Genomic DNA, 25,583 nt, shown 5'->3' on the forward strand with positions numbered 1-25,583 from the left:
AGAACATGAAGAACCGCTGTCTATTCTCTTTGAGAAATCATGGAGGACGGGGGAAGTGCCAGATGACTGGAGGAGGGCTAACGTTGTCCCTGTCTTCAAAAAGGGTAAAAAGGCGGAACCTGGGAACTACAGACCAGTCAGTCTGACATCAATCCCTGGGAAAATTCTGGAACAGATTATCAAGCAATCCATCTGGAAGGATCTTGACAACAATGCAGTGATTACTTGAAGCCAACATGGATTTGTCAAGAACAAGTCTTGCCAGACAAATCTGACCTCATTTTTTGATCAGGTAACCTCCCTTGTAGACCGTGGGAATGCTGTAGACATCATATACCTCGACTTCAGCAAAGCTTTCGACAAAGTGCCCCATGATATCCTGATGAGCAAACTAGCTCAAAGTGGGCTAGATGAAGCAACGATCCGGTGGATCCACAGTTGGCTACAGAATCGGACTCAAAGAGTGCTCATCAATGGGACCTTCTCAAACTGGGGAGAGGTAACGAGTGGGGTACCGCAGGGCTCAGTCCTGGGTCCAGGGCTCTTCAACATTTGTATTAATGGCCTGGAGGAGGAGGTGCAGGGAATGCTGATCAAATCTGCAGGTGACACCAAATTGGGTGGGATAGCTAATACTTTGGAAGACAGAAACAAAATTCAAAGTGATCTGGATAGACTGGAGCGCTGGGCAGAAAACAACAGATTGACATTTAATAGGGATAAATACCAAGTTCTGCACCTCGGAAAAAGAAGCCAAATGCACAGTGACAAGATGGGGGATACTTGGCTCAACAACACTACAAGCGAGAAGGATCTTGGAATTGTCGTCGATCACGAGCTGAATATGAGCCAACAATGTGTTGTGGCTGCAAAAAAGGCAAATGCTCTTTTGGGCTGCATTAATAGAAGCATAGTTTCCAAATCCCGGGAAGTACTAGTTCCCCTCTACTCAGCACTGGTTAGGCCTCATCTGGAGTACTGTGTCCAGTTCTCGGCTCCACACTTCAGGAAGGATGGAGACAGACTGGAGAGGGTTCAGAGGAGGGCAACAAAGATGATCAGGGGACTGGAAACAAAGCCCTGTGAGGAGAGACGGAAAGAACTGGGCATGTTTAGGCTTGAGAAGAGAAGACTGAGGGGAGATATGATAGCACTCTTCAAGGACTTGAAAGGTTGTCACAGAGAGGAAGGCCACGATCTCTTCTCAATCATCCCAGAGTGCAGGACACGGAAGAACGGGCTCAAGTGACAGGAAGCCAGATTCCGGCTGAACATCAGGAAAAACTTCCTGACTGTCAGAGCAATACGACAATGGAACCAATGACCTAGGGAGACGGTGGGCTCTCCCACACTGGAGGCCTTCAAGACGAGGCTGGACAGCCACCTGTCAGGGATGCTCTGATTTGGATTCCTGCATTGAGCAGGGGGTTGGACTCGATGGCCTTGTAGGCCCCTTCCAACCCTACTATTCTATAATTCTATGGCTATCAGAGCACCACCTGAAAGAGAGAAGGAAGAAAAACCTTTATGCATAACAATCCCAGCTTGGTCCTTGGCTGTCTTCATGCAGTTGCACAGCTTTTCATTCTTCCAGAAACTTGCTTCCCAAGTCCAGGATTCTTATACAGACTGAGTTAATTCTTTTTGACAGTTCAGCTTCCAGATTTTTGTTGTTGGTGTTCAGTCGTTCAGTCGTGTCCGACTCTTCGTGACCCCATGGACCATAGCACGCCAGGCCTTCCTGTCCTGCGCTCTCTCCCGGAGCGTGCTCAAGTTCATATTCATTGCATCCGTGATGCTATCTAGCCATCTCATCCTCTGCCGTCCCCTTCTCCTTTGGCCTTCAGTCTTTCCCAGCATCAGGGTCTTTTCCAGGGAGTTTTCTCTTCGCATTAGGTGGCCAAAATATTGGAGCTTCAGCTTCATTATCTGTCCTTCCAATGAGCACTCAGGGTTGATTTCCTTTAGGATTGACTGATTTGACCTCCTTGCAGTCCAGGGGACTCGTAAGAGTCTTCTCCAGCACCACAGTTCGAAAGCATCAATTCTTCGGCGCTCAGCCTTCCTTATAGTCCAGCTCTCACAGCCATACATTACTACTGGGAAAACCATCGCTTTGATTAGACGGACCTTTGTAAGTCCACATGTGAACACCGGAACAACTTCAGATGGAACTGGAATAAATTTGTAGTCTAGAGGGCAAAATGGAATGGACTTCCATGACCATCCCATCTTCTGTCTTCAAGTATCCACTTACGTTTTGGGTCCCTACTTTTACATTCAACTACCCTTCTCTACTCAAAGTTACAGTACCAAGGCACTGTGTAATATCACAAGATCTGCTTTGTGCACAGAACTCCTCCTTCTAAGGCTTTGTTTGCTCCCCAATTAAGGGATTTACAGCAAGTCACTCACTCTCAAAAGAACCATCTTGTGAAATAAGAGAGCGTGCTGTTACAGATCTGGTGATATAACGGGATTTCCAATCTCTGTGCCTTTTTTTTGGCGTGATCTGTACTATGCATCAGTTAGAATAATGAACTATAGATATTAATGGAATAAAACCAAAGACAGCAACTAAAGGAATTTGTGTGTGGAAACCTATGTGGAAGATCTGGGACAGTGGAGGAGGGGGGAGCATGTTTTTAAAGAACAGTACCTGATTCCAAGGGAAACCCTTCAAGTTCCTATTAAAATAAACAAGAAAAATGTTACAAAACCTTATCATGTGGCAAGATGAAAATCAAAGCTAGAGAGAGGTCAAAAGCAGACATTTGAAAACTCCTGGGTCCTTTTAAAAGACCCATCAATAATAGTGACAGGTGGCTTCCCCTGCTTCCTAGGAAGAACAGCATGGCAAGGTGAAGACCAGATCAGCCTCATCATCAGGCAAGGAAGGCACATCTGAAGGGAGCTTGCTTTCTCCTCCCTCTCAGAAAGACACACACTGCTCTCCAAGTGCCAGTTGCACCAGGACTGTAAAGCTATAGGAAAGCACACTCTGACCTCTGCCAATTATAGCTCTGCTCCAGTACTTGCTTTCTTCATCCCTCCCTAGTCCTTTTTCCTTGTGTATCGAGTCAGTTCGATGTCTTCGTGAGATCTGTTACAGCCCCATGAACTGGAATCCATAAACAGCTTTTGTTAACTGGTCATGTCTAGTCTGAATGACTCAGATTAGGCCAGAGTTAATTGCTTATATATATATCCATCTGCTTTCTCTTATTTTTCTTTTTTAAATCCTTCTTCTTTAAAATGGATATGACATACTGTACCTAAATATACTGTTTGAGGGTGCATAGAAACATGCACACTCATTTATATATAGAGTATAAAATATATTACTGATTGTTGTAAGGTTGTTTTTAACCTTTATTATCATATAACATTACAACTTATTAGTGATTTGTTATTATTTATCCTTTTTAATTTCTCTCCTTTTATTATTATTATTATTATGAGACTGGCTATATGGTCACTGGAAATGAATTGTAGGCCTGCTTCCTTGTTATAAGACTGATTACATAAGATTAATCATGCTGTATTGAATTGCAATTTTATCAGTGTTATAGGTATAATTTTTAAGTGAATGGAATTTGAAGCCCATGTGTACTGGAGTTTAAATTTAACCCTTTTAAATATTTTTTTCTCTCTTTTTTTTGCTCCTTTCTGATATTGTTGTATCCTCTTAAAAATATTGTATTGTTGGGAAACTATAGCAACCAATTAGGTTGTTGGTATTGTTTATTTCATTTATAAAGATAAAAAATAAAATAAAAAGTATTTTCAATAAAAGAACACTTCTATAGAAAGACTAGAGATGTATAATGTCTCGAAATAAAGAAGCCATGGGGAAAAATGTTTTTTTTATCCTCACTGTAAGATTCCCAGCATAGTTATTTCTTTCATTCCTTATGAAAACTATTGATCTAAAGCATATTTTACTGATAGGCATTTATGCTCGGTTCCCCAACATGCGAGTGGAGTCACCATTGTGCATTCTTGATAGTAAATGTGTGTTCTCGACAGCTTGGGTTTTGTTCTATATACTGTAGTCCTGGGTAGGGGTGTACGGATTGTACTCACCCTCATCCGCCTGTGGGTCCGTGAAGGGGGAGGCGATCCGGTCCTCCCCCCGGAATACTTTCTGGCCGGCTCCGCTCCGCGGCAAGTCCGCGGAGCCACCAGCTGACTCCAGCCACTGCCGGACTTCAGCCGCAGCTGGATACCATTTGCGTCCCAGCCTTTTGCTGTGATAGGCTACATGAATCTTTACGTAGCCTATCACAGCAAAGAGCGGGGACGCAAATGGCGTAGCGGGCGCTATTTGTGTCCCCACTCTTTGCCGTGATAGGCTACATAAAGATTTATGTAGCCTATCACGGCAAAAGGCTGGGACGCAAATGGTGTCCGCTACGCCGGACGCCATTTGCGTCCGCAGACCGGCTGCGGCCGGAAGTCCGGCAGCAGCCAGATGGCGGCAGGTAGGATCTGGCCAGCGCGGATTCCCCTGGGTCGCGGAGGTGAGTCTTTCGTTCTGCCGCGGACTCTGGGGGGCCAGATTCTTAGAATCTGGCCTCATTGGAGTCCGTGGCGGAATTCTCCGCCATCCCTAGTCCTGTGTTTCTGATGCTGTAGCAGTCATTCAATGTAGTCCTAATCTAATTCAGACAATAATTACACATTTACTAAATTAGTTTACTTTTAAAAGTTTTAAAAGATAATTTTATGAGCAAACTAATCCATACATAACTATAAGAACAGAAAACTTGCTTTACGTTCCTAAAGCAGCCCTCCCCAACCTGGTGCTATTGCTCACAATCTGCTTCCTGGGGGCGGGGGGGGAGGAGGAGAGAAGGGGATGCGAACTTAAAAGCTCTAAACACAGTCAGGGCCAGAAATATTGGAACAAGGATAACTGTTTTGGCAGTTGGCCTCTGTACACCACCACACTGAAGTTGAAAGGAAACACACACAGATGGGAGCGAAGTCAGGACTTCCAGCTGTAATTCAAAGGGTTTGGCAAAAGTGGGGCACTAACCATTCAGGAAGGACAGCCAGTGGCACACCCGCCCCCCCCATCCTTGGTGGCTCATAAGTAATGGAACGAATGGCTGACAAGCAGCTGCATGGCCAGGGGTGGCTTGTTTCCTGGGTACCCCATGACCAATCAAGCAGATAAAAGGCCTGAAGGTGGTTCTGAGTGTTACATTTGCATTTGGTAGCTGTTCACTGGAACCCCCAACATGAGGTCCAAAGAGGTGTCCATGCGAGTGAAGGAGGCCATCATTAGGCCGAGGAAACAACATAAACCCATCAGAGAGAGAGCAGAAACAGTGGGAGTGGCCAATACAACAGTCTGGAACATCCTGAAAAAGAAGGAATTAACTGGCAAGCTGAGCAACAGCAAAAGGCCTGGCAGACCACGGAAGACAACTAAAGTGGATGACCGCAGAACGCTGCTCATGGTGAAGAGGAGCCCTTTCACAACATCTAGCCAAGTCAAGAACGCTCTTGAGGAGGTAGGCATGTCATTGTCAACACCTACAGTCAAGAGACGACTTTATGAATGTAAATATAGAGGCTTCACAACAAGGTGCAAACCACTGGTAACACTCAAGAACAGAAAGGCCAGATTAGCCTTTGCCAGCAAACACCTAAGAAAGCCTGCCCAGTTCTGGAATAAGATTCTTCAGACTGATGAAACCAAGATGAACTTGTACCAGGATGGGAAGAGAAAAGTATGGAGAAGGAAAGGAACAGCTCATGATCCAAAGCATACCACGTCATCTGGCAAACATGGTGGAGGCAGTGTTATGGCATGGGCATGTATGGGTGCCAATGGAACTGAGTCACTGGTGTTTATTGATGACCTGACTGCTGATAAAAGCAGCAGGACAAATTCTGAAGTGTTTAGGGCTATACTTTCTGCTCAGATTCAGCCAAATGCTGCCAAACGGATAGGACGCCGCTTCATATTGCAGATGGATAATGACCCAAAACATACAGCAAAAGCTAGCCAAGAGTTCTCAAGGCAAAGAAGTGGGATGTTCTCCAATGGCCAAGTCAGTCACCTGATCTCCACCCAATAGAGCATGCTTTTCACTTACTGAAGACAAGACTGAAGGCAGAAAGATCCATAAACAAGCAGCAGCTGAAGGCAGCTGCAGTGAAGGCCTGGCAAAGCATCTCGAGGGAGGAAACGCAGCGTTTGGTCATGTCCATGGGTTCCAGACTTCAGGCAGTCATTGACTGCAAAAGATTTTCATCCAGGTATTAAAGGCGACCCTTAAGTTTGAAATGATGTTGGTTTGTTCCGTTACTTATGAGCCACCAACGATGGGGGTGTGTGCATGCCACTGGCTGTCCTTCCTGAATGGCTAGTGCCCCACTTTTGTCCAACCCCTTGAATTACAGCTGGAAGTCCTGACTTCGCTCCCATCTGGGTGTGTTTCCTTTCAACTTCAATGTGGTGGTGTACAGAGGCCAACTGCCAAAACAGTTATCCTTGTTCCAATATTTCTGGCCGTGACTGTATGTAGGCTACGTATTTGATGTAGCCTCCAACCAGAAAGTAAAAATTTAGCCTTCTCCTATATCATGAATGTCAGATAAAATCAGGATTCTTTTTAAGGTTACCTTCAAATTTGCCAAGTCAGAGGATGCTAGATCTAAAGCGCCTCCAGCATCTTCATCCTCTACCTAAAAGAAGTAAAAACAGCTTCAGTCTTCCCAAAAAGCCACCACTGCTTGATTGAAAATGCCCAAAGAAGGAACAAGCAAAGCCAATTGCCTTTTAGCCCCCCGCCCCTCCCCAAAATAGCTGGTAATCAACAAGTGTTTGTTAGCTCTCCAAAACAGCAATAAATGGAGTTGGGGAAATAAAAAATGATAAAACAATTCCTTGGTGGTGGTGTTGTTGCTGCAATGGGGAACCTTGGGGTTCCTTGAGAGCTTATCAGGGCTGATACTCAGTGAGGTGTGTGTGCCATATAATGTGCATTGGATTCTTTTGCAACATGTTTAGGATCTATGGCAGATGTGCAAGGAGTTCCTTGGTAGATGAGTTGATTAGACTTGTCATTGGACTTCATTTCGGACAGAGCAGGATGTCACATGGCGGGTTATTTCTTCCATCCGCCAGTTGAAGCGGGACTTGTAGGGTGTTGGGCTTTCCCCTGGATGGGGAATCTCCTGAAGAGTTTTGGAAGAGCTTCAGCCAGGGGTAGGTGGGAGGGGTAAGTAGGGGTAAGTAGGGGTTTTGAAGCCTCAACAAGTCTTACTACCCCTGGTGGATAGAAAAGAGTTGCCCCTTACTGGAGGAGAGGCCCAGTTGCAGAGGAACACGAGCACATGCTCCTGTCCTGCTTCTGGGCTTCCCGTGGGCATCTGGGTGGCCACTGTGTGAACAGAATGCAGATGCCTTCTGCCTGATCCATCACAGCTCTTAAGTTCATCTGATCGAGCCCGAGCGAGCATCCCCTTCAAGGTAGAAGGATTGAAAATGTGGCAAGTTGAATGTCCCTAAGGAAAGAGAAGTTGGCTGTCCCAAGGCTAGGGGATAAAAATAGGGCATGAATCTCTGTTCCTATCTTGCCCCAGCCATGAATTTCCTAGGTGGCCTGGATCAATCTTTCCCTCTGCAGAATAAGTATAAGCATCTGTACGCTGCCCTGAGATCTTAATGATATAGGGCAGGATAGAAATGTTATTTATTATTTATTTATTAGTAAATAAATAAATAAATAAATAAATGCTGCCTGCCTCACAGGGGTGTTCTGAGGATGAATGGGAAAAGGACCATGAAGCACACTATGCTTCAATAGTATAGAAATCAATGATACCATAATGGTGGTGCCATTGTTAATATTAAGCACCTAAAGGTGCACAAGGTACTGTTAGTGAATATATCCTTCTGATAGGCTGATAGCCCATAGAGTTATCCCCCCCCCCTTTCTCTGTCTCTCACACACACGAAAGCTGGATACAGGACAGTGATGGGGGGGCTGTGACAACCCCTTAATACCCTTTCTCTGACTTCCCCCAGTTTATCTCCTCTCCTATCAGAGTTGTTAGCTCTTGACAGCTTCAAACCTTGAGGGAGCTGGGCAGATGCCACAACCAACCTTTTCACCCTTACAGAGCACATGCTTTTTGGCACAGCCTCAGCATTGCATACAAACTGCCCCCTGCCCCAAAAGTGATGTTTCTGTAGCACTCTCAATTTGCAAAGGTGGAGATTGCAGAAGTGGGACTTAAAGCCCACTTCTCCCAGATCCCAGTACAACTCTGCATTCAATGAAATGGGCTAGCTTTTGTCCATTCCTGTCCAAAGATCTTTGACATGTTAAAACACTTTACAGGTTAGATTTGTGTATTGGCCCCATGAGTGTAGTCAAGTCATTTATAGTGTTAGAGGGGCCTAGAGATCCATAATGCTTGCTTAAGTTCATTATTGGTGCAATTCCCATGCTAGTAAGCCTCTGAGCATGTGCAGATGAGTCAAAAGGCCGATAATAGCCTTCTAGTAGCATTCCTTGCTAATGAGGAGAATGTCTGATCACTGATGAGCCTGAGAAGCAGAGTTTGTTTACCTTAAAGCTACAGGTGGCTGTGCTGAGAACCAAGTGCTGTTAGTTCATGCAGGGAATGAACGGTAGGGGTGCGTGCTAGTGTCGCGCTGCCTCGTTGCCAACATGTAGAGTATAAGACCCATTGTACCCGATGGCTCTGAGTTCAGAGAAGCTGTCTGATCCAACCACTGGGTACGCCTGTGTGCTGGAAGTTACCCAATAAAGTACTCCTTGTAAGTAAACCTTTGAGTCTGATTTATCACTATCTTGGCACCTCTAACCTAAGAGTTCAACACCCACTGCAGGGGCGATACGATTTGTCACACCAAATTTGGTGGGAGTAGCAGCCCAATTCTAAACACCTTCCTCTGGAATCAGTTCACAAACCTATTCCAAGGAGACAACTTTAGGATGGCAGCCTGAACTAGCTGAAACCCAAGTACTTCTGCTTAATGGGATTACAGATTGCGTGTCTGGTCTCTTCTGTTAGCTGCACTGCATAGAGTACCTAAACTGGCTCTTATGGGTTTCCTTAAAGATTCAAGCGTCCTGATCCTCAGCTGAACACACAGACAAAAGGGGCTACACAAGAATTTGAGTCCAACCAAGTCATGACTGTGGCTGCAATCAACCCACCCACACACCCTTCTCTAACACACAGGAAGATGAGCAATGGAAATGCAGGTGACAAAAACAAAGCATTTAACCTTAAAATCAAAACTCTTTCTGGATTCTTGCTACTATGGACAATGCTTATGACACATACATTCAAAAGCTTATAGATTTTAGTCAAGAATGCCATGGCTAGAGCTGTACACACAAAAAAAGGTGCATCTAATGGGGTTTATTTTTAGTTCCCCAAATTATTTCTGCTATTTTAATTAGGAGAAGAAATAGGTTATGGTGACCTTCAATCGGATTCTGCACATTTTTAAGAGATGCATGCCATGACTACCAGTATTTCTCTCAATTCTTCGTTAATATCTGACAAGTGTGGAGGAGCCTCCATGTTACCTATAGAGCATCCTGCAAGCTGTTCTGGAAGTTCTCTCCTTTCTGCACCAGCATTTTCTTTACTGTCAGAGAGGGAGTCAAGTCTACTATCAGCACTGCCATCCTCTTGGCAGTCTACACCACTGCTATCTATTTCAGCTTCATCTAACACACTAATATCCATCATGTCAATATCCTGCAAGTTATCCAAACTTGCTTCAATATCCTCCTGCAAAAAGAAAATAAGCCATATATGATAGTTGCTGGGACCTCAATGCAGAACTGTTAGTGTGCAGCAGCAAGACATGGCCAGACATACCTGCCCGTCCCCAAAATCATCCTCAAGCCCGTTGTCTTCGACTCCCTCTTCCTCTGGCCTGCACGCTAAAAAGATCAGAGGCGTTAAGCACACACATTGTAAGCTTCAGGGCAGAACTGTCTTATGACTGATCTTTGTGAACTGCTTGCAGAGCCTTTTTCAGCTGAAGAATGGAGTAAAACTGCCACCAGAAGGGCTTCTGAGAAACATGTTGTCCTAGGGGGACGGGAAAGGCAGCAGACCCAACATGGGGAGCTGCCACCGTCCAACACCCAGTGGTGGCCCCTCTTGCCCTCAGAAAGGCATCTGAGGAAACATCTTGCCCTGAGGGGAGGGGAAAAGGGACAGATTGGGCTTGAACTCGAAAGAAAAGAAACTGCAGAAGACAAGAAAGAGGAACAGGCCAGCAAAGAACAGGCCACCCCAGAATAACAATAGATACGGTGCAAACCTGAGTTCAGCAGAGACATTGGCATCCATCTGGGCAACTGAATTAAGCATCACCATCAAGTGCTCCCTGCACCTCCACCCCGTTCCTAACCCCTTTCCTTGTGTCTTTTTAGCTTGTTAGCCCAAGGGCAAGTACTGTCTTATTGTTGATTCCTGTAAGGCGCTCTGGGAGTCTTTTGACTGAAATGCTTTGAATACATAATTAAAATGCTTTAATTGTATAAATAAATTATGTGCATCCACAAGTCATGATAGTTATGCACAGCCCTATCTACTATGCAAATTAAAAACATGAATAGGCTCAGGCCAGAACTAAGGCCTAGTCCTCACAAACAGTAGTCTGGTGTAGTTGTTAAGGGTGTTGGACTGGGACTCAGAAGCTCAGGGTTCTAGTCCCCACTTAGTCATGAATCTCCTGGGTGACTTTGGGCCAGTCACTAACTCTCAGCCTAACTTACCTCACAGGGTTGTTGTGAGGATAAACAGGAAGAAGAGGAGAACCATGTACGCTGCCGTGGGTTCCTTGCAAGTGGAAAGTAACAGCAGGATATAAATGTAATAATATAATATATATGTGTATTTCTGTGCTGCTTCTGACTGTAAAGGAGGAGGGGTACAGTTGAACACCCTCCTCTATAAAATAGTGTTGTTTTTAAGCACTCACCTAGTCGCCACAGACTGCAAGGAATTCCATGCAGGCTGGCTGGCAGAGGAGGGCTGTGGCATTCCATCCCTCCCCTGTGCCCAGTACAGAAACAACGCAGGCTGCCAGCTGAGGGAAGGCCTGCTCTGCCACACCCAGCATGGGCTGCTGGAAGAAGGATGGAGCGCTTTGTCCCTTCTTTGCCAGCCCTCACCAAGTTGGTAGAAACTTTTTGCAGGCTAGCAACTTATTTACAAGGATGACATAAAAGGTTAGCACCCTGCTTCCTTCACATCAGCTTTCACGTGCAGGGATTTATATAACACACCTACACACAAGTGTGCAGCCCTGAAACATGTTTGCCGCCTCATCTGTTGCTTGCAAGAAGCGGGCCTCAGGTTGCAATCCCACCCACTTTCCAGAAAGTAAGCCCCATTGAGCAGTGTGGGATTTTCCTTTGAGTACAGATGCATTTGGATCTAAAGAGCCTCTTGTTGAGGGTGAAAGAGGAGAGTGCAAAAGCTGGTTTGAAACCCAACATTAAAAAAACTAAGATCTGTTAGTCTGGCCCCATCACTTCCTGGCATATAGAAGGGGAAGAAATGGAAGCAGTGACAGATTTTACTTTCTTGGGCTCCAAGATCACCGCAGACGGAGACTGTAGCCATGAAATTAAAAGACGCTTGCTCCTTGGGAGGAAAGCTATGGCAAACCTAGACAGCATAGTAAGAAGCAGAGACATCACCTTGCCGACAAAGGTCCGTCTAATCAAAGCTATGGTTTTCCCAGTAAGAATGTATGGCTGTGAGAGCTGGACTATAAGGAAGGCTGAGCGCCGCAGAATCGATGCTTTCGAACTGTGGTGCTGGAGAAGACTCTTACGAGTCCCCTGGACTGCAAGGAGGTCAAATCAGTCAATCCTAGAGGAAATCAACCCTGACTGCTCATTGGAAGGACAGATCCTGAAGCTGAAGCTCAAATATTTTGGCCACCTAATGCGAAGAGAAAACTCTCTGGAAAAGACGCTGATGCTGGAAAAGACTGAAGGCAAAAGGAGAAGGGGACAACAGAGGATGAGATGGCTAGATAGCATCACCGATGCAATGAATATGAACTTGAGCACACTCCGGGAGAGAGCGCAGGACAGGAAGGCCCGGTGTGCTATGGTCCATGGGGTCACGAAGAGTTGGACACGACTGAACGACAATGTGTAGAGTCGCCTCTTGTACTGTTGGAAAAGAGTGTTTGCTATGATCAGCATGTTCTCTTGGCAAAACTCTATTAGCTTTTGTCCTGCTTCATTTTGTGCACCAAGGCCATGCCTGCCTGTTATCCCGGTGATTTCCTGACTTCCTACTTTAGCATTCCAATCCCCTATGATGAAGAGGACATCTTTTTTTGGTGTTAGTTCTAGAAGGTGTTGTAGGTCTTCATAGAACCCATCAACCTCAGCTTCTTCGGCCTCAGTGGTTGGGGCATAGACTTGAATTACTGTGATGTTGAATGGTTTGCCTTGGATTCGTACTGAGATTATTCTGTCGTTTTTGAGATTGTACCCCAGTACTGCTTTTCCCACCCTTTTGCTGACTATGAGTGCTACTCCATTTCTTCTAAGGGATTCTTGCCCACAGTAGTAGATATGATGGTCACCTGAATTAAATTCGCCCATGCCTGTCCATTTTAGTTTGCTGATTCCCAAGATGTCGATGTTCAATTTTGCCATCTCATGTTTGACCACCTCCAGCTTACCTTGCCCCTTCATGGATCACTGCCTTGTTGTGGCGAAGGGGCTTGCGTAACTCAGTGAAGCCATAAGCTATGCCGTGCAGGGCCACCCAAGACGGACAGGTCATGGCAGAGAGTTCTGACAAAATGTGGTCCACTGGAGAAGGAAATGGCAACCCACTCCAGTATTCTTGCCAAGAAAACCCCATGGAACGTATCACAAGGCTAAAAGAGATGACGCCGGAAGATGAGCCCCTCAGGTCGGAAGGTGTCCAATATGCTACTGGGGAAGAGCAGAGGGTATTTCCAAGTAGCGCCAGAAAGAGTGAAGCGGCTGGGCCAAAGCCGAAAGGACACTCAGCTGTGGATGTGTCTGGTGGTGAAAAGAAAATCCGATGCTGTAAAGAACAATATTGTTTAGGAACCTGGAATGTAAGATCAATGAATCAAGGTAAGCTGGAGGTGGTCAAACATGAGATGGCAAGATTGAACATCAACATCTTGGGAATCAGCAAACTAAAATGGACAGGCATGGGCGAATTTAATTCAGGTGACCATCATATCTACTATTGTGGGCAAGAATCCCTTAGAAGAAATGGAGTAGCACTCATAGTCAACAAAAGGGTGGGAAAAGCAGTACTGGGGTACAATCTCAAAAATGATAGAATGATCTCAGTACGAATCCAAGGCAAACCATTCAACATCACAGTAATTCAAGTCTATGCCCCAACCACTGAGGCCGAAGAAGCTGAGGTTGATGGGTTCTATGAAGACCTACAACACCTTCTAGAACTAACACCAAAAAAAGATGTCCTCTTCATCATAGGGGATTGGAATGCTAAAGTAGGAAGTCAAGAAATCACCGGGATAACAGGCAGGCATGGCCTTGGTGTACAAAATGAAGCAGGACAAAAGCTAATAGAGTTTTGCCAAGAGAACACGCTGATCATAGCAAACACTCTTTTCCAACAGCACAAGAGGCGACTCTACACATGGACGTCACCAGATGGTCAATATCGAAATCAGATTGATTATGTCCTTTGCAGCCAAAGATGGAGAAGCTCCATACAGTCAGTCAAAACAAGACCTGGAGCTGACTGTGGCTCAGATCATGAGCTGCTTCTTGCAAAATTTCGGCTTAAATTGAAGAATGTAGGGAAAACCACTAAACCGTTCAGGTATGACCTAAATCATATCCCTGATGAATATACAGTGGAGGTGAGGAATAGATTTCAGGGATTAGACCTGATAGACAGAGTGCCTGAGGAACTATGGACGGAGGTCCGTAACATTGTTCAGGAGGCAGCAACTCAATCCATCCCAAAGAAAAAGAAATGCAAGAAAGCAAAGTGGCTGTCTGATGAGGCTTTACAAGTAGCTCACGAAAGAAGGGCAGCAAAAAGCAAGGGAGAAAGGGGAAGATATACCCAACTGAATGCAGAGTTCCAGAGAATAGCAAGGAGAGACAAGAAGGCCTTCTTAAATGAACAACGCAAAGAAATCGAGGAAAACAACAGAATGGGAAAGACTAGAGATCTCTTCAAGAAAATTGGAGATCTCAAGGGAACGTTTTGTGCAAAGACAGGCATGATAAAGGACAAAGAAGGCAGGGACCTAACAGAAGCAGATGAGATTAAGAAGAGGTGGAAAGAATACACAGAAGAACTATACAGGAAAGATCTGAATGTCCCTGATAGCCATGATAGTGCGGTCACTGAACTTGAGCCGGACATCCTCGAGAGTGAAGTCAAGTGGGCCTTAGGAAGCATTAGTAACAACAAAGCTAGCGGAGATGACAGTATTCCAGCCGAGCTATTTAAAATCCTAAAAGATGATGCTGTTAAAGTGCTGCATTCAATATGCCAACAAATCTGGAACACTCAACAGTGGCCACAAGACTGGAAAAGGTCAGTTTACATTCCAATTCCAAAGAAGGGCAACGCCAAAGAGTGTTCAAACTACCGCACAATTGCGCTCATTTCACATGCCAGCAAGGTGATGCTCAAAATCCTACAAGCTAGGCTTCAGCAGTATGAGAACCGAGAACTACCGGAAGTACAAGCTGGGTTTAGAAGAGGCAGAGGAACTAGAGATCAAATCGCCAACATTCGCTGGATCATGGAGAAAGCAAGAGAATTCCAGAAAAACGTCTATTTCTGCTTCATTGACTACGCTAAAGCCTTTGATTGTGTGGATCACAACAAACTGTGGCAAATTCTTAAAGTGATGGGAGTACCAGACCACCTTACCTGTCTCCTGAGAAACCTGTACGAGGGTCAAGAAGCAACAGTAAGAACCAGACATGGAACAACCGATTGGTTCAAAATTGGGAAAGGAGTACGACAAGGCTGCATATTGTCACCCTGCTTATTTAACTTATATGCAGAGTACATCATGAGAAATGCCGGGTTGGATGAATCAGAGGTCGGAATTAAGATTGCTGGGAGAATTATCAACAACCTCCGATATGCAGACGATACCACCCTAATGGCAGAAAGCGAAGAGGATCTCAAGAGCCTCTTGTTGAGGGTGAAAGAGGAGAGTGCAAAAGCTGGTTTGAAACTCAACATTAAAAAAACGAAGATCATGGCATCTGGCCCCATCACTTCCTGGCATATAGAAGGGGAAGAAATGGAAGCAGTGACAGATTTTACTTTCTTGGGCTCCAAGATCACCGCAGACGGTGACTGTAGCCATGAAATTAAAAGACGCTTGCTCCTTGGGAGGAAAGCTATGGCCAACCTAGACAGCATAGTAAGAAGCAGAGACATCACCTTGCCGACAAGGGTCCGTCTAATCAAAGCTATGGTTTTCCCAGTAGTAATGTATGGCTGTGAGAGCTGGACTATAAGGAAGGCTGAGCGCCGAAGAATTGATGCTTTCGAACTGTGGTGCTGGAGAAGACTCTTACGAGTCCCCTGGACTGCAAGGAGGTCAAATCAGTCCATCCTAAAGGAAATCAACCCTGAGTGCTCATTGGAAGGACAGATAATGAAGTTGAAGCTCCAATATTTTGGCCACCTAATGCGAAGAGAAAACTCCCTGGAAAAGACCCTGATGCTGGGAAAGACTGAAGGCCAAAGGAGAAGGGGACGGCAGAGGATGAGATGGCTAGATAGCATCACGGATGCAATGAATATGAACTTGAGCACGCTCCGGGAGAGAGCGCAGGACAGGAAGGCCTGGCGTGCTATGGTCCATGGGGTCACGAAGAGTCGGACACGACTGAACAACAACAACAACAACAACAACAGCTTACCTTGATTCATTGATCTGACATTCCAGGTTCCTAAACAATATTATTCTTTACAGCATCGGATTTTCTTTTCATCACCAGACACATCCACAGCTGAGTGTCCTTTCGGGTTTGGCCCAGCCGCTTCACTCTTTCTGGCGCTACTTGGAAATACCCTCTGCTCTTCCCCAGTAGTATATTGGACACCTTCCGACCTGAGGGGCTCATCTTCCGGCGTCATATCTTTTAGCCTTGTGATACGTTCCATGGGGTTTTCTTGGCAAGGATACTGGAGTGGGTTGCCATTTCCTTCTCCAGTGGACCACATTTTGTCAGAACTCTCTGCCATGACCTGTCCGTCTTGGGTGGCCCTGCACGGCATAGCTTATGGCTTCACTGGCACGCTCAAAAAATACCCTAAAATACTCAAAAAATACCCTAACCCACCCCAAATGCCTGCCTGAACAACCCCGTTTTTAATGCACGGTGGAAGCTCATTAAAGGAGACGTTCCCGAGGACGTAGGCTCCGATTCACGTTAGTTCATTTACAGCAAAAATAGATACAACTAAAACCTTAATTGTGGTTTCTCCCTCTCATTCTTATATCCTGTGTTTAATTCAGCATCCCTAAGTCTGGTGGTGGTGGTTCTTTTAGGACGCAATCCTACGCAGGTTTAGACAGAAAAATGTCCTACAAGTCCCAGTATTCCCCAACAAGCCATGCTGGCTAGGGCCTGCTTGGCGTTGTAGGATTTATTGCGCCTTTAATCTGATTAGTCCTTCTGTTTTCTTTTTGATACATAGCTTAATCCTTAGTATAGTTACACAAGGGAGACCTGCAACAAAGTGTTGTCGTGTGGAATGATCCTCTTCAGAGTGCCAGGCAACCTTCTTGCTGGATACTCCATTCTGTTCTCCCTTCCTCCTGGTTTCCAGTTCTTTCTCCATTCCAAAAGTCAGTCAATAAACATCCTATGGCTGCTGAGCTTGTTCAGTCTTCATTGGCCTGGGGGGGGGGGGGCCGCTGGGGCCTCCCCCACTTTCCCCCTTTGTAATTCTACAAACCTTGGGATTCCCCCAAGCCTGATGAAATCTCTGTTGTATGCGTGGATGGTGCCGTTTTGGCTACAGATGGATCGGCGCTCACCTCTGAACTCCAGTAATAGAATGATTGTAATAGTCATCAATGTGTTTAAATGAAATTAAGTCCATGCAAAGCTTTCAGATTGGCTTTCAGATTTGTGGTGCAATCCTATGCATGTCTACACCAAAGTAAGTCCTGAGTTCAGTGGGTCTTACTCCCTGGTGAGTCTGCATAGGAGGGCAGAGACTATCCTTTCATAGTCTCTATCATAAATAGATAGAATAATGAATTGTTTGGAATGTATGTTACCACTACTAATGCACAAAAATAATAACACAAGAAAAAGATGAATCTTAAGTCAAATAAATTTAACCTTCCTTTAAAACCATGCATTCTTCTGTTTTGAGGTCGTTTTTAAATTTTCTTTTAATTTGCTACACCCCTCCTTCCCATCTACATGATAGACAAGTATTACGACAAGAGTTCCGTTGTATAATCCTTTGCATGTTTACTTGGAAGTAAGTTCCACTATGTTCAACTGCCTTCTTTTACATTTTCGAATCTAGGGAAAGTCCTCCTAAAATCTGAAACCAGCCAAGGGCCTCTGGCCAGAAGTTTCCCATCATTCTATGGTGCGGGACAGAAGTAGAATAAACGAGACCATTTTTGAGCGTGCGCAGGGTTACTTCTTCTTCCCTTCTCCCTCTGCGCGTGCGCAGGGTTATTCCTCGTCCCTCGTTTGCGCGTACGCCATGCCGTTTCTCCCCCTCCTCCGCCGCCCTTCTTTTTGGGCTATATTCTCTCCGCTCGTTCATCCTTTTTGCGCGTGCGTACTTCTATTTGCCCCTCATTCGCCACCTTTTCTGCGCACACGCGCAGTGCTATATTCCCCTGCCTAGTCACCATCCCTTTTGCGCGAGCGCAGTGCTACAGTCTCATCCTTCGCCGTCCCTTTTGCGTGTCTGCGTTTCTATTGGTGCCGCGCCTACGCAGTGCTGTTTCGTTTCCCTCCGCCCCTTTTCTCTTACGCACGCGCTGTTCCCGTTCTCCCCCCTCCGCCGTTGACGTCCGTCGTCTGTGGTGCAGGCGCAGTGCGAGTACTCTCCCTCGGCGGCGCCTTGTCTATGGTGTCGAGGCCTTCCCTCCATTTTGTCTGAGGGGCCGAAAAACAGGCAGAGCGTGGCTCGTCGTCCGCCGCTGTGTCGTCGCCGTTTCGGGTGCTGCGTGAGAGGAAAAGCGAGGCCCCGTCGCCTCTGAAGCATTGTCTGGATGGCGGCCACTGAGGCGGGGCAAGGCCTGGGAGGGCTGGACGGAGACGCAGCGGCGGCGCTTTCCCTGTCCCCTTTCCCCAGCGGCGCGACGGCGGCGACGACGACGCGCCGCCTAGGCGACCTGCGGGTGATTGACCTACGGGCCGAGCTGAAGCGCCGCAACCTGGACAGCAGCGGCAACAAGAGCGTTCTCCTCTGGCGCCTCCGCAGCGTAAGCGCCCGTCTCCTCCGCAGACCCGGCCTCGCGCAATGAAAGCTTCCACCCGGCCTTCCAGCTGGGTTGGGCCGCAGTTCCCATTATCCCCCAGTCAGCATGGGGGAGGTGCGGGTGGCAGGCCAGCGCATCTGGAGGGCACTAGCTCGGGGAAGGTTCTGTCATATTATGGGCTGCCATACCGAATAAGTATTTTATATCAGCCTGCCATGTTGTCTGGAAATGATGGGCGTTGCAGTAGAATATATCTGGAGTGCGTCAGAATGGGGAAGACTGCTTCATATTATGGGCTAGCATGTCAAATGCCTACCCTCAAAGAAGTATTATAGATTGGCCTGCCATGTTTGGGGATGATGGGAGTTGCAGTCCAGCATAACTGGAGGTTTACAGGGTGGGGAAGGCTCCTTCATATTGTGGGCTGGCATGTCAAATGTCCCAAAACAAATAGATGGAGTGACGGGGATTTGTGGGTGTGGGGGGAGAAGCCAAGATGGGAGAGAACTGAGGAAGGGGGGTGCCATGGGGGTGGGATTTGTTATGGGGAGCGGGGTCAGCAGGACGAAGAAGCCAAGATGGGGGGGGGGATGGGAGAAAGGGTGAGGTTAGGGTTAGGGTACCATCTTCCCTACCTGGTGCTCTCTGAATTATGTTGGACTCTTGACTCCCATCATTCCCAGCCACTAGGTGTTTGGGTGTGATGGAAGTTGTAGTCCAGCAACCAGAGAGCATCAGGTGGGTAAGAATATAGTACAGTGTCCTATTTTCCGGGGGGGGGGGGCAGCCAGATGCCTCTTGGAGAGCCACTTGCAGGGCATGAAGGCAGTGGCAGCCCTCCCATATTATGTATCTGTGCCATTTAGTGATTGGAAGTAGACTGCTCCTACACATGGAGGCTATCTTCAGTTGCCCCAGTTAATAGGCATTGATGGACTTGTCCTGCATAAGCAGGGCCCCTACTGGATCAGAGCAAAGGTTCTGTCTGGTCCAGCATCCTGCTTCCCAAAGTGCCACAGCCAGACTCCTCTGGGAAGCCCACAAACAGGACATGGGGGTGGCATCAGTTCTGCCATCTTTCGTCTCACCAGTGCTTATTCATCTAAGATAGACTGCCCCTGTGCATGGAGGATCCATTTTGCTGTCAAAATCGGCCTTCATAAGAAGAGTCCTCTGGATCAGGCCAGAAGTCCATCTAGTCTAACATGTTGTTCTTGATGGTGGCCCAGCCAGATACCTCTGGGATGCCCCCAAGCCAGATGTGCACAATTGGCCTCTCCCTCTGTTGCCTCCCAGCAGTTAGTGCTCAGAGGCATACTGCTAATGCACTGCAGGCAATATACAGCCATCATGATTAGTAGCCATGGATAGCCTGCTCCTCCATGAATTTGTCTAATCCCCCTTTAAAGATTTTTGAGTTGGCGGCCATTGCTGTGTCTTGTGGTAGCAAATTCCATGCACGGTGTGAAAAAGGATTCCCTTCTATCCTGAATCTTCCTCCATTCGGTGTCATCAGATGACTCCAATTGGGTTCTAGTGTTGTGAGAAAGGGAGAAAACCTCTGTCTCCCCCCCTTCACTTTCTCCACATTGTGCATAATTTTATAAACCTCAGTCTTGTCCGCCCTTGTCTTCTAAACTAAAAAACTCCAGATACTGTAACCTGACCTGGTAGGAGAGTACCTATAGGCCCCAATTATTTTGTTTGTTTCTTTTTGCAGTTAAAGGGAGATTGGATGGGAGAGGGAGACTGGGGAGATGGCAAGGAGTTAACTGGAAGGGGAATCAAGGTAGGTGAGAGTGAATAGAGGGCTTGCTACAGGGGGACTAGAATGCTGTGGTGGGGATGAGAGGACAGAATGATAGAACAGGAGAATTAAAAGGAGAAGGTGAGGTGGAACTGGGGCTGCTGTGGGGGAATGGGAGGAGGGGGTGGGTATTTGGAATGTAAAGCGAGTAGAGGGGAGAAAGAGGAAGGCTGCGGGAGAGGAGGAAGTGGATAAGGAGAAGCCCCCCCCCCAGTGGTAAGACCCAAGGTCATCCAATGACGCTGAATGGTGGGAGATCCAGGACAGACAAGAGGAAGGACTTTCTCTCACAGTGCACACTTTGCTTATGGAATTTGCTGCCACAAGATAGGGTGGTGGCAACAAGCTTTTCTTTTAAGGTGCTTATATGACTTTATATTGAGTTTTACTAATTTGCATTGTAAGCTGTCTTGAAAGGCAGCTAAAAATACGATACATAAAAATAAAATCACCTTGACGGCTTTAGAAGAAGATTGGTCATGTTCATGAAGAATAAGGCTATCAAAGATTACTAGTCATCATGGCCATATGCTACCTTCAGGATCAGAGGCAGGCTGCCTCTGAACACCAGCTGCTGGGGAGCAAACTGTCAAGGCCTCCTTGGAGGCCCCTCTCAGTCTAATCCAGGAGCCAAGTCCAGACACAGACAAAGGGATTCTTTTCAAAGCTTTATTCCTCTTTTACAACTTAACAACTCTACTGTTAGCAACTAGATCTGAGCAGCAGAGTACCTATGCCCTAAGTTGGAACAGTTGGTCCCCGTTTGAAAGGGAATCACTGGCAGACCCTGAACTTGTGGGCTAGGGAGAGTCCCTCCCCTTTTCTCTTGGATCCTCTGGGCGCAACCATTGTTTGCGCACCAGCCGGGCACTACGCCTCCTTTCTGCGCCCTCCATTTGGTGCCGCTCCCTGCGTTGGCGTCGTGCATCCAGCAAGTCTGCTTCCCGCGCTCTGTCACTCCCAGGACTGCTATCTAAGCTAGGAATGCCGGTGGGAGGAAAGATGAGTGTGCTCCTCTCCCTCAGAATCAGAACTACTCTGGGATTCTATGGGCTCAGTGTCCACCCTGACATCATCCCCGCTCCCATGAGGCCCCCCCTCGTGCTCCTCCCCTGGGGCCCCGGGTTTGTGGGGGTACAGCTGGTGGAAGCGCCTCAGCAGCAACGGAGCATGCACATTTTCCGCGGGTTCCCAGGATCGCTCATCAGGCCCGTACCCCTTCCAGTCCACCAGATATTGCAAGCGGCCACGAGAAAGGCGGGAGTCCAGAATCTCCGCGACCTCAAACTCCTCCTCCCCCTCCACCAGCACTGGTGGCGGGGGGGGAGCTGGCCGAGCAATGAGGGTCGCCAGAAACCAGGGGGGACAGCAAGGACCGATGAAAACCAGGATGGATCTTCATGGAGGGGGGGAGAGCCAGGCGAAAAGCAACAGGGTTAATCTGGGTTGTAATCTGGAAAGGCCCCGTGCGGTGAGGCACAAGCTTCCTTGCGGGCGAGTGAGAGGGGAGGTATTGGGTGGACAACCAAACCCAGTCCCCCAGTTGCAGAGACGGACCCAGCTGGCGCCGCCGGTCTGCAGAGGCCTTGTAGGCTGTCTTGGCTTGCTCAAGGGAGTCCCGTAAGAGCTGTTGTACTGCTCGCAACTCCTCTAAAAAGTCCTGGGCCGCTGGCACTGAAGAGGGAGCTAGGGTGGATGGGAAAGCCTTGGGGTGGTAACCAAAATTGGCAAAAAATGGAGTTTGGCGGGTGGAAGCATGGCAGGCATTGTTATAAGCAAATTCCGCGAGAGGCAGCAAGGAAACCCAGTCATCTTGCTCGTAATTGACATAACAGCGCAGATATTGCTCCAGAGTCGCATTGGTGTGCTCGGTCTGACCGTCCGTCTGTGGATGGTGGACGGAGGAAAGACGGAGCGTCACATGGAGAAGCCCAAGTAGCTCCCTCCAGAAATGGTCAATGAATTGGGGCCCCCTATCGGAAATGAGACCCTCGGGCCATCCGTGGAGACGGAAAACATGCGCCAAGAACAGCTCTGCCGTCTCCCTGGCTGTGGGCAACCCAGAGCAGGGGATGAAATGGGCCATCTTAGAAAACAAATCCACCACCACCAGAATGGTGGTCTTACCGTGTGAGGGAGGCAAGTCAGTGATGAAGTCAAGGGAGAGCAGTTTCCAAGGTTGGAAACTTTCCAACCAGGGGGTAGGCAGGGGGTGAAGCAAGCCTGTGGGCTTGCCTGAGGGGGCCTTCGCCCGCTGGCAGGTTGGGCAGGAGGCGACATAGGACTTGACGTCCTGACACACACGAGGCCACCAAAAATCCCGCATCACTCCATGCAGGGTCTTGGTGACGCCAAAATGCCCAGCTGTGGGGGAGTCGTGGCACTGATGTTGCACAAAATGCTAGTTTTGCCCCCTGGAGGCTAGTCCAATTTGCCCCAAAGAGGAGAGTCAACTTCAGGCTGGGTCCAACTCGATTTTATTGTTTGCAAACAGTTCGACAAAGGAGCTCATGCTCAAAGCAGAGTCGACCCTGGGCAACCTCCGCGCTACAGTTTTATCACTTAGCTTGCATTCCTCAGCCAGCGTGTTACTTTTGATTGGTTGCCAGCAGTTTGCTTAGCAACCTTATCTTAGGGTTACTGTCTGCTCATTCCAGGCATGTGCAGCTCTTACAGTACTACGTGCTGCTTAAGACACATACAATGGCTTTTAGGTTACATTTTTACTACAATTCCCCCCTCAAAAGGCTTTTCTCAAATTTATACTCTCTTTGGTCCCACGGTGGACTATGCACTTAAAGGCACAAACTATTATTGCTGTGGCATTGATGGTTTTCTCTAAACAGCAAGTGAGGCCTGGGATGCCTTTGTTCTAGCTACTAGAATGTTGACAACAAAAACACTTTTTTTTTTAACTTTTGGAACTCAGTTTTGTTCCGTTCATCAGGAACCCTTGAAACGAGAGCACCCTCTTTCTGTAGAGCTACTTGAGTCCTTTCAGGGGTTCATTATTCCAACGGTGACCTTCAGGTGGGTCAGCTTCCGGTGTGACCCTCTCTGGTGCGGGTGATGCCTTTATTCAGTGTGATGAATCCACTTCTTTTCTTTGGCGACTTTCATAGCAATGGGAGTGGTAAGTAGGATCTGAAACAGACCCTTCTGCTTCTTGGTAGGTGGTTCATCTTTCTAGGACTGGATTAGCACCCAATCGCTGGGATTGAGATTATGCACTGGAGCATCTAAAGGCCAGGATTGGTGCGGTGTCGCAAACCTGTGAAAACAAAACAGACTGCAAAGCAGTAACATAACCTTGAATCTTAAAACTTACTTTTAAATTCACATTTAAGCTATTAGCCATAGGTAATATCCGAGGTGGGCGCTTATGGAACGTTTAAAAGGTGTCAATTTAATACTTCCCTTGGGGGCGCACCATACTCAGGTCAAGGTGATTGGCAAGGCCTGTGGCCTTTCAACTTAATCTTTAAACAAATTTTAATGAGCATTGTCTTTAAGGTGCGGTTCATCTTCTCAACTTGACTTGTAGATTGAGGTTTCCAAGGGGGGTGTAGCTTCTAGTTAGTTTGTTATGCCTGGGCCACTGCTTGCGTCACTTGTCCAACAAAATGGGGCCCCTGATTTGATTCACTCTCTTTAGGTAACAAGAGCTTAGGGATTACTTTTTAACAGGATCTTGGCTACTGTCTGAGCAGTGCAGTCAATTGCTTTTATCATTACTAGCAGGTACCGATAGCCATGAGTCTGGGGCAACTCTGAAAAGTCAATTTGAAATCTCTGAAAAGGATAGTAAGCGCATGGGCGACTTCTCATTTGAGCTGGGGGCTCAAACATCTTTGAATCGTTTTTGAGGCACAAAGGGCAGTCAGCCACTGTTCTCAGGTCTTGGTCTAACCTGAAGGAGGTGCTATCTGCCTCGGGCGCACTCAAAATCGGGGTGTTAAAGGGGGATGATCCCTTTATTAACTAACCATAATTTTTGAACTTCTCAATGAGCGGCTTCAAGCCTGCACAGGTGGCTTTTTTCAGAGGATACTGCCTTACGCACACAGGGCTCTCCCTTTTTAAAGAAGATTTTAATTTGTGTTATGCATTTGGTCGGGCAGGGGTTCTGTCTGCCCACACACATGGATTAACATTCTCTAAAATCTCAGTCCCTTTGGCCTCTGACACAATCTTGATTGCTTGAAGGGCCATTCGATAATTTGAGCCCTGCATTGCTGGCAGCTGTACTACAATTTGATTATCACTGAAGAAGATTTTAGCTTGCAGTTTTGTTAACAAGTCCTGCCCCAAGAGGGCAACCAGGTATGCAGATGAAACTACAAAGGCATGTTCCAGTATGTTATTTCCAGTCTTCATGAGGAGGGGCTTACACACGGGCAATTTAGTTTTTTTTTTTTTCCCTTTAATTTCTTTTATAGTTACATGCTTTCCACTTTCTCTTGCCAGGGGGCTTCACAGGGATCATAGAAAATGTGGCTCCAGTATCTACTAGGGCTTTACATCCTCGCCACCAACCCTTACTTTTACCTTGGGATTCTCCCGAGCGTTTGTTCGTAGGGTGGTGGCCCTTCAGCTAGACTCCCCCCCACTGGAGGACCCTGCCAGCATTTGGCAGCCTTCAGGGTGAGTCTCTTTTCTCTTTTCTTTCAGCTCTGGACAATCTTTCTTCCAATGTCTCTTCTCTCGGCAATACGCACATTTATTGAGCCCCGGTCGGCCCTTTTCTTTTTTGCCCCCCCCCTCTGGTCACTTCTGTGCTCTCAAGCTGCTGTTTATATCTCCGCCCATGGTGGCTGCCAGCATTGCCTTTTCCTTTTTCCAGGAATGGCACTTTTTTATGTGCTCTCATGTGCACCATAGCTCTAAAAACTTCATGATCTGGGGTCTGATAAGGCTAAAGCAGGCGGTGATATTAAGGCTTGCTTCAATTTAAGAAAAGCCTTTTTTTATTTTAATTGTCCACTTCTAGTGGGTAATATTTTTGTTAAAGCTTCATACGGGGGCTTCACCCCTTTTTATGGCAAGTCTTTAACTGTCTAAAGTTCCAGTCCATGTGCAGAGTGCCTCTAACAAAGAAGGCTTTGGGCCATAAAGAAGGGATGTTTTTTAACAAAAGCTCTGTGTCTCTTCATCAGTTCGAATGGGGAAGGTGTAACCTTACACCTCTTCTAGATTCCTCCACAGGTAAGAACAGAGCAGTGCTGCTCAGCTTTCCAGCTGTGATGCTTTTCTTGTTTTTTTGCAAATCTCACT

At 47.0% G+C, this 25,583-nt stretch overlaps 2 protein-coding genes across 5 annotated transcripts in view; one reads left to right on the top strand and one right to left on the bottom strand.

Annotated features, from left to right (window-relative positions):
- Positions 1-1,993: 1,993 nt before the first annotated feature.
- Positions 1,994-18,050, bottom strand: LOC146334075 (scaffold attachment factor B1-like). Of its 2 annotated transcripts, none has more exons than XR_014786409.1 (3): positions 15,963-18,050; positions 6,640-6,702; positions 1,994-2,687 (listed from the first exon to the last, which is right to left on the bottom strand). XR_014786409.1 is itself a non-coding variant. In XM_084825054.1 (3 exons), the coding sequence occupies exons 1-3, from the start codon at positions 15,970-15,972 to the stop codon at positions 9,505-9,507; spliced, it is 366 nt and encodes a 121-aa protein (XP_084681180.1). In that variant the 5' UTR covers positions 15,973-18,050; the 3' UTR covers positions 8,128-9,504. The 2 variants fall into 2 exon arrangements, 1 of the variants encoding a protein (XP_084681180.1); XM_084825054.1 differs by lacking the exons at positions 1,994-2,687; positions 6,640-6,702 and adding exons at positions 8,128-9,795; positions 9,886-9,950.
- LOC146334076 (scaffold attachment factor B1-like) overlaps positions 18,025-25,583 on the top strand; it is a 57,115-nt gene continuing 49,556 nt past the window's right edge. For 2 of the 3 annotated variants that reach the window (XM_084825052.1, XM_084825049.1), the window contains exon 1: positions 18,025-18,505. In XM_084825052.1, the coding sequence (XP_084681178.1) occupies positions 18,293-18,505 (213 nt within the window). In that variant the 5' untranslated portion in view covers positions 18,025-18,292. The remainder of the gene's footprint in view (positions 18,506-25,583) is intronic. The other variant, XM_084825051.1, reaches the window with a different exon arrangement.

Source organism: Heloderma suspectum, chromosome W (genome assembly GCF_057233095.1).
Source record: "Heloderma suspectum isolate Gila_16-S chromosome W, 16-S_ref, whole genome shotgun sequence".
In the NCBI taxonomy this organism is placed as follows: domain Eukaryota; kingdom Metazoa; phylum Chordata; class Lepidosauria; order Squamata; family Helodermatidae; genus Heloderma; species Heloderma suspectum.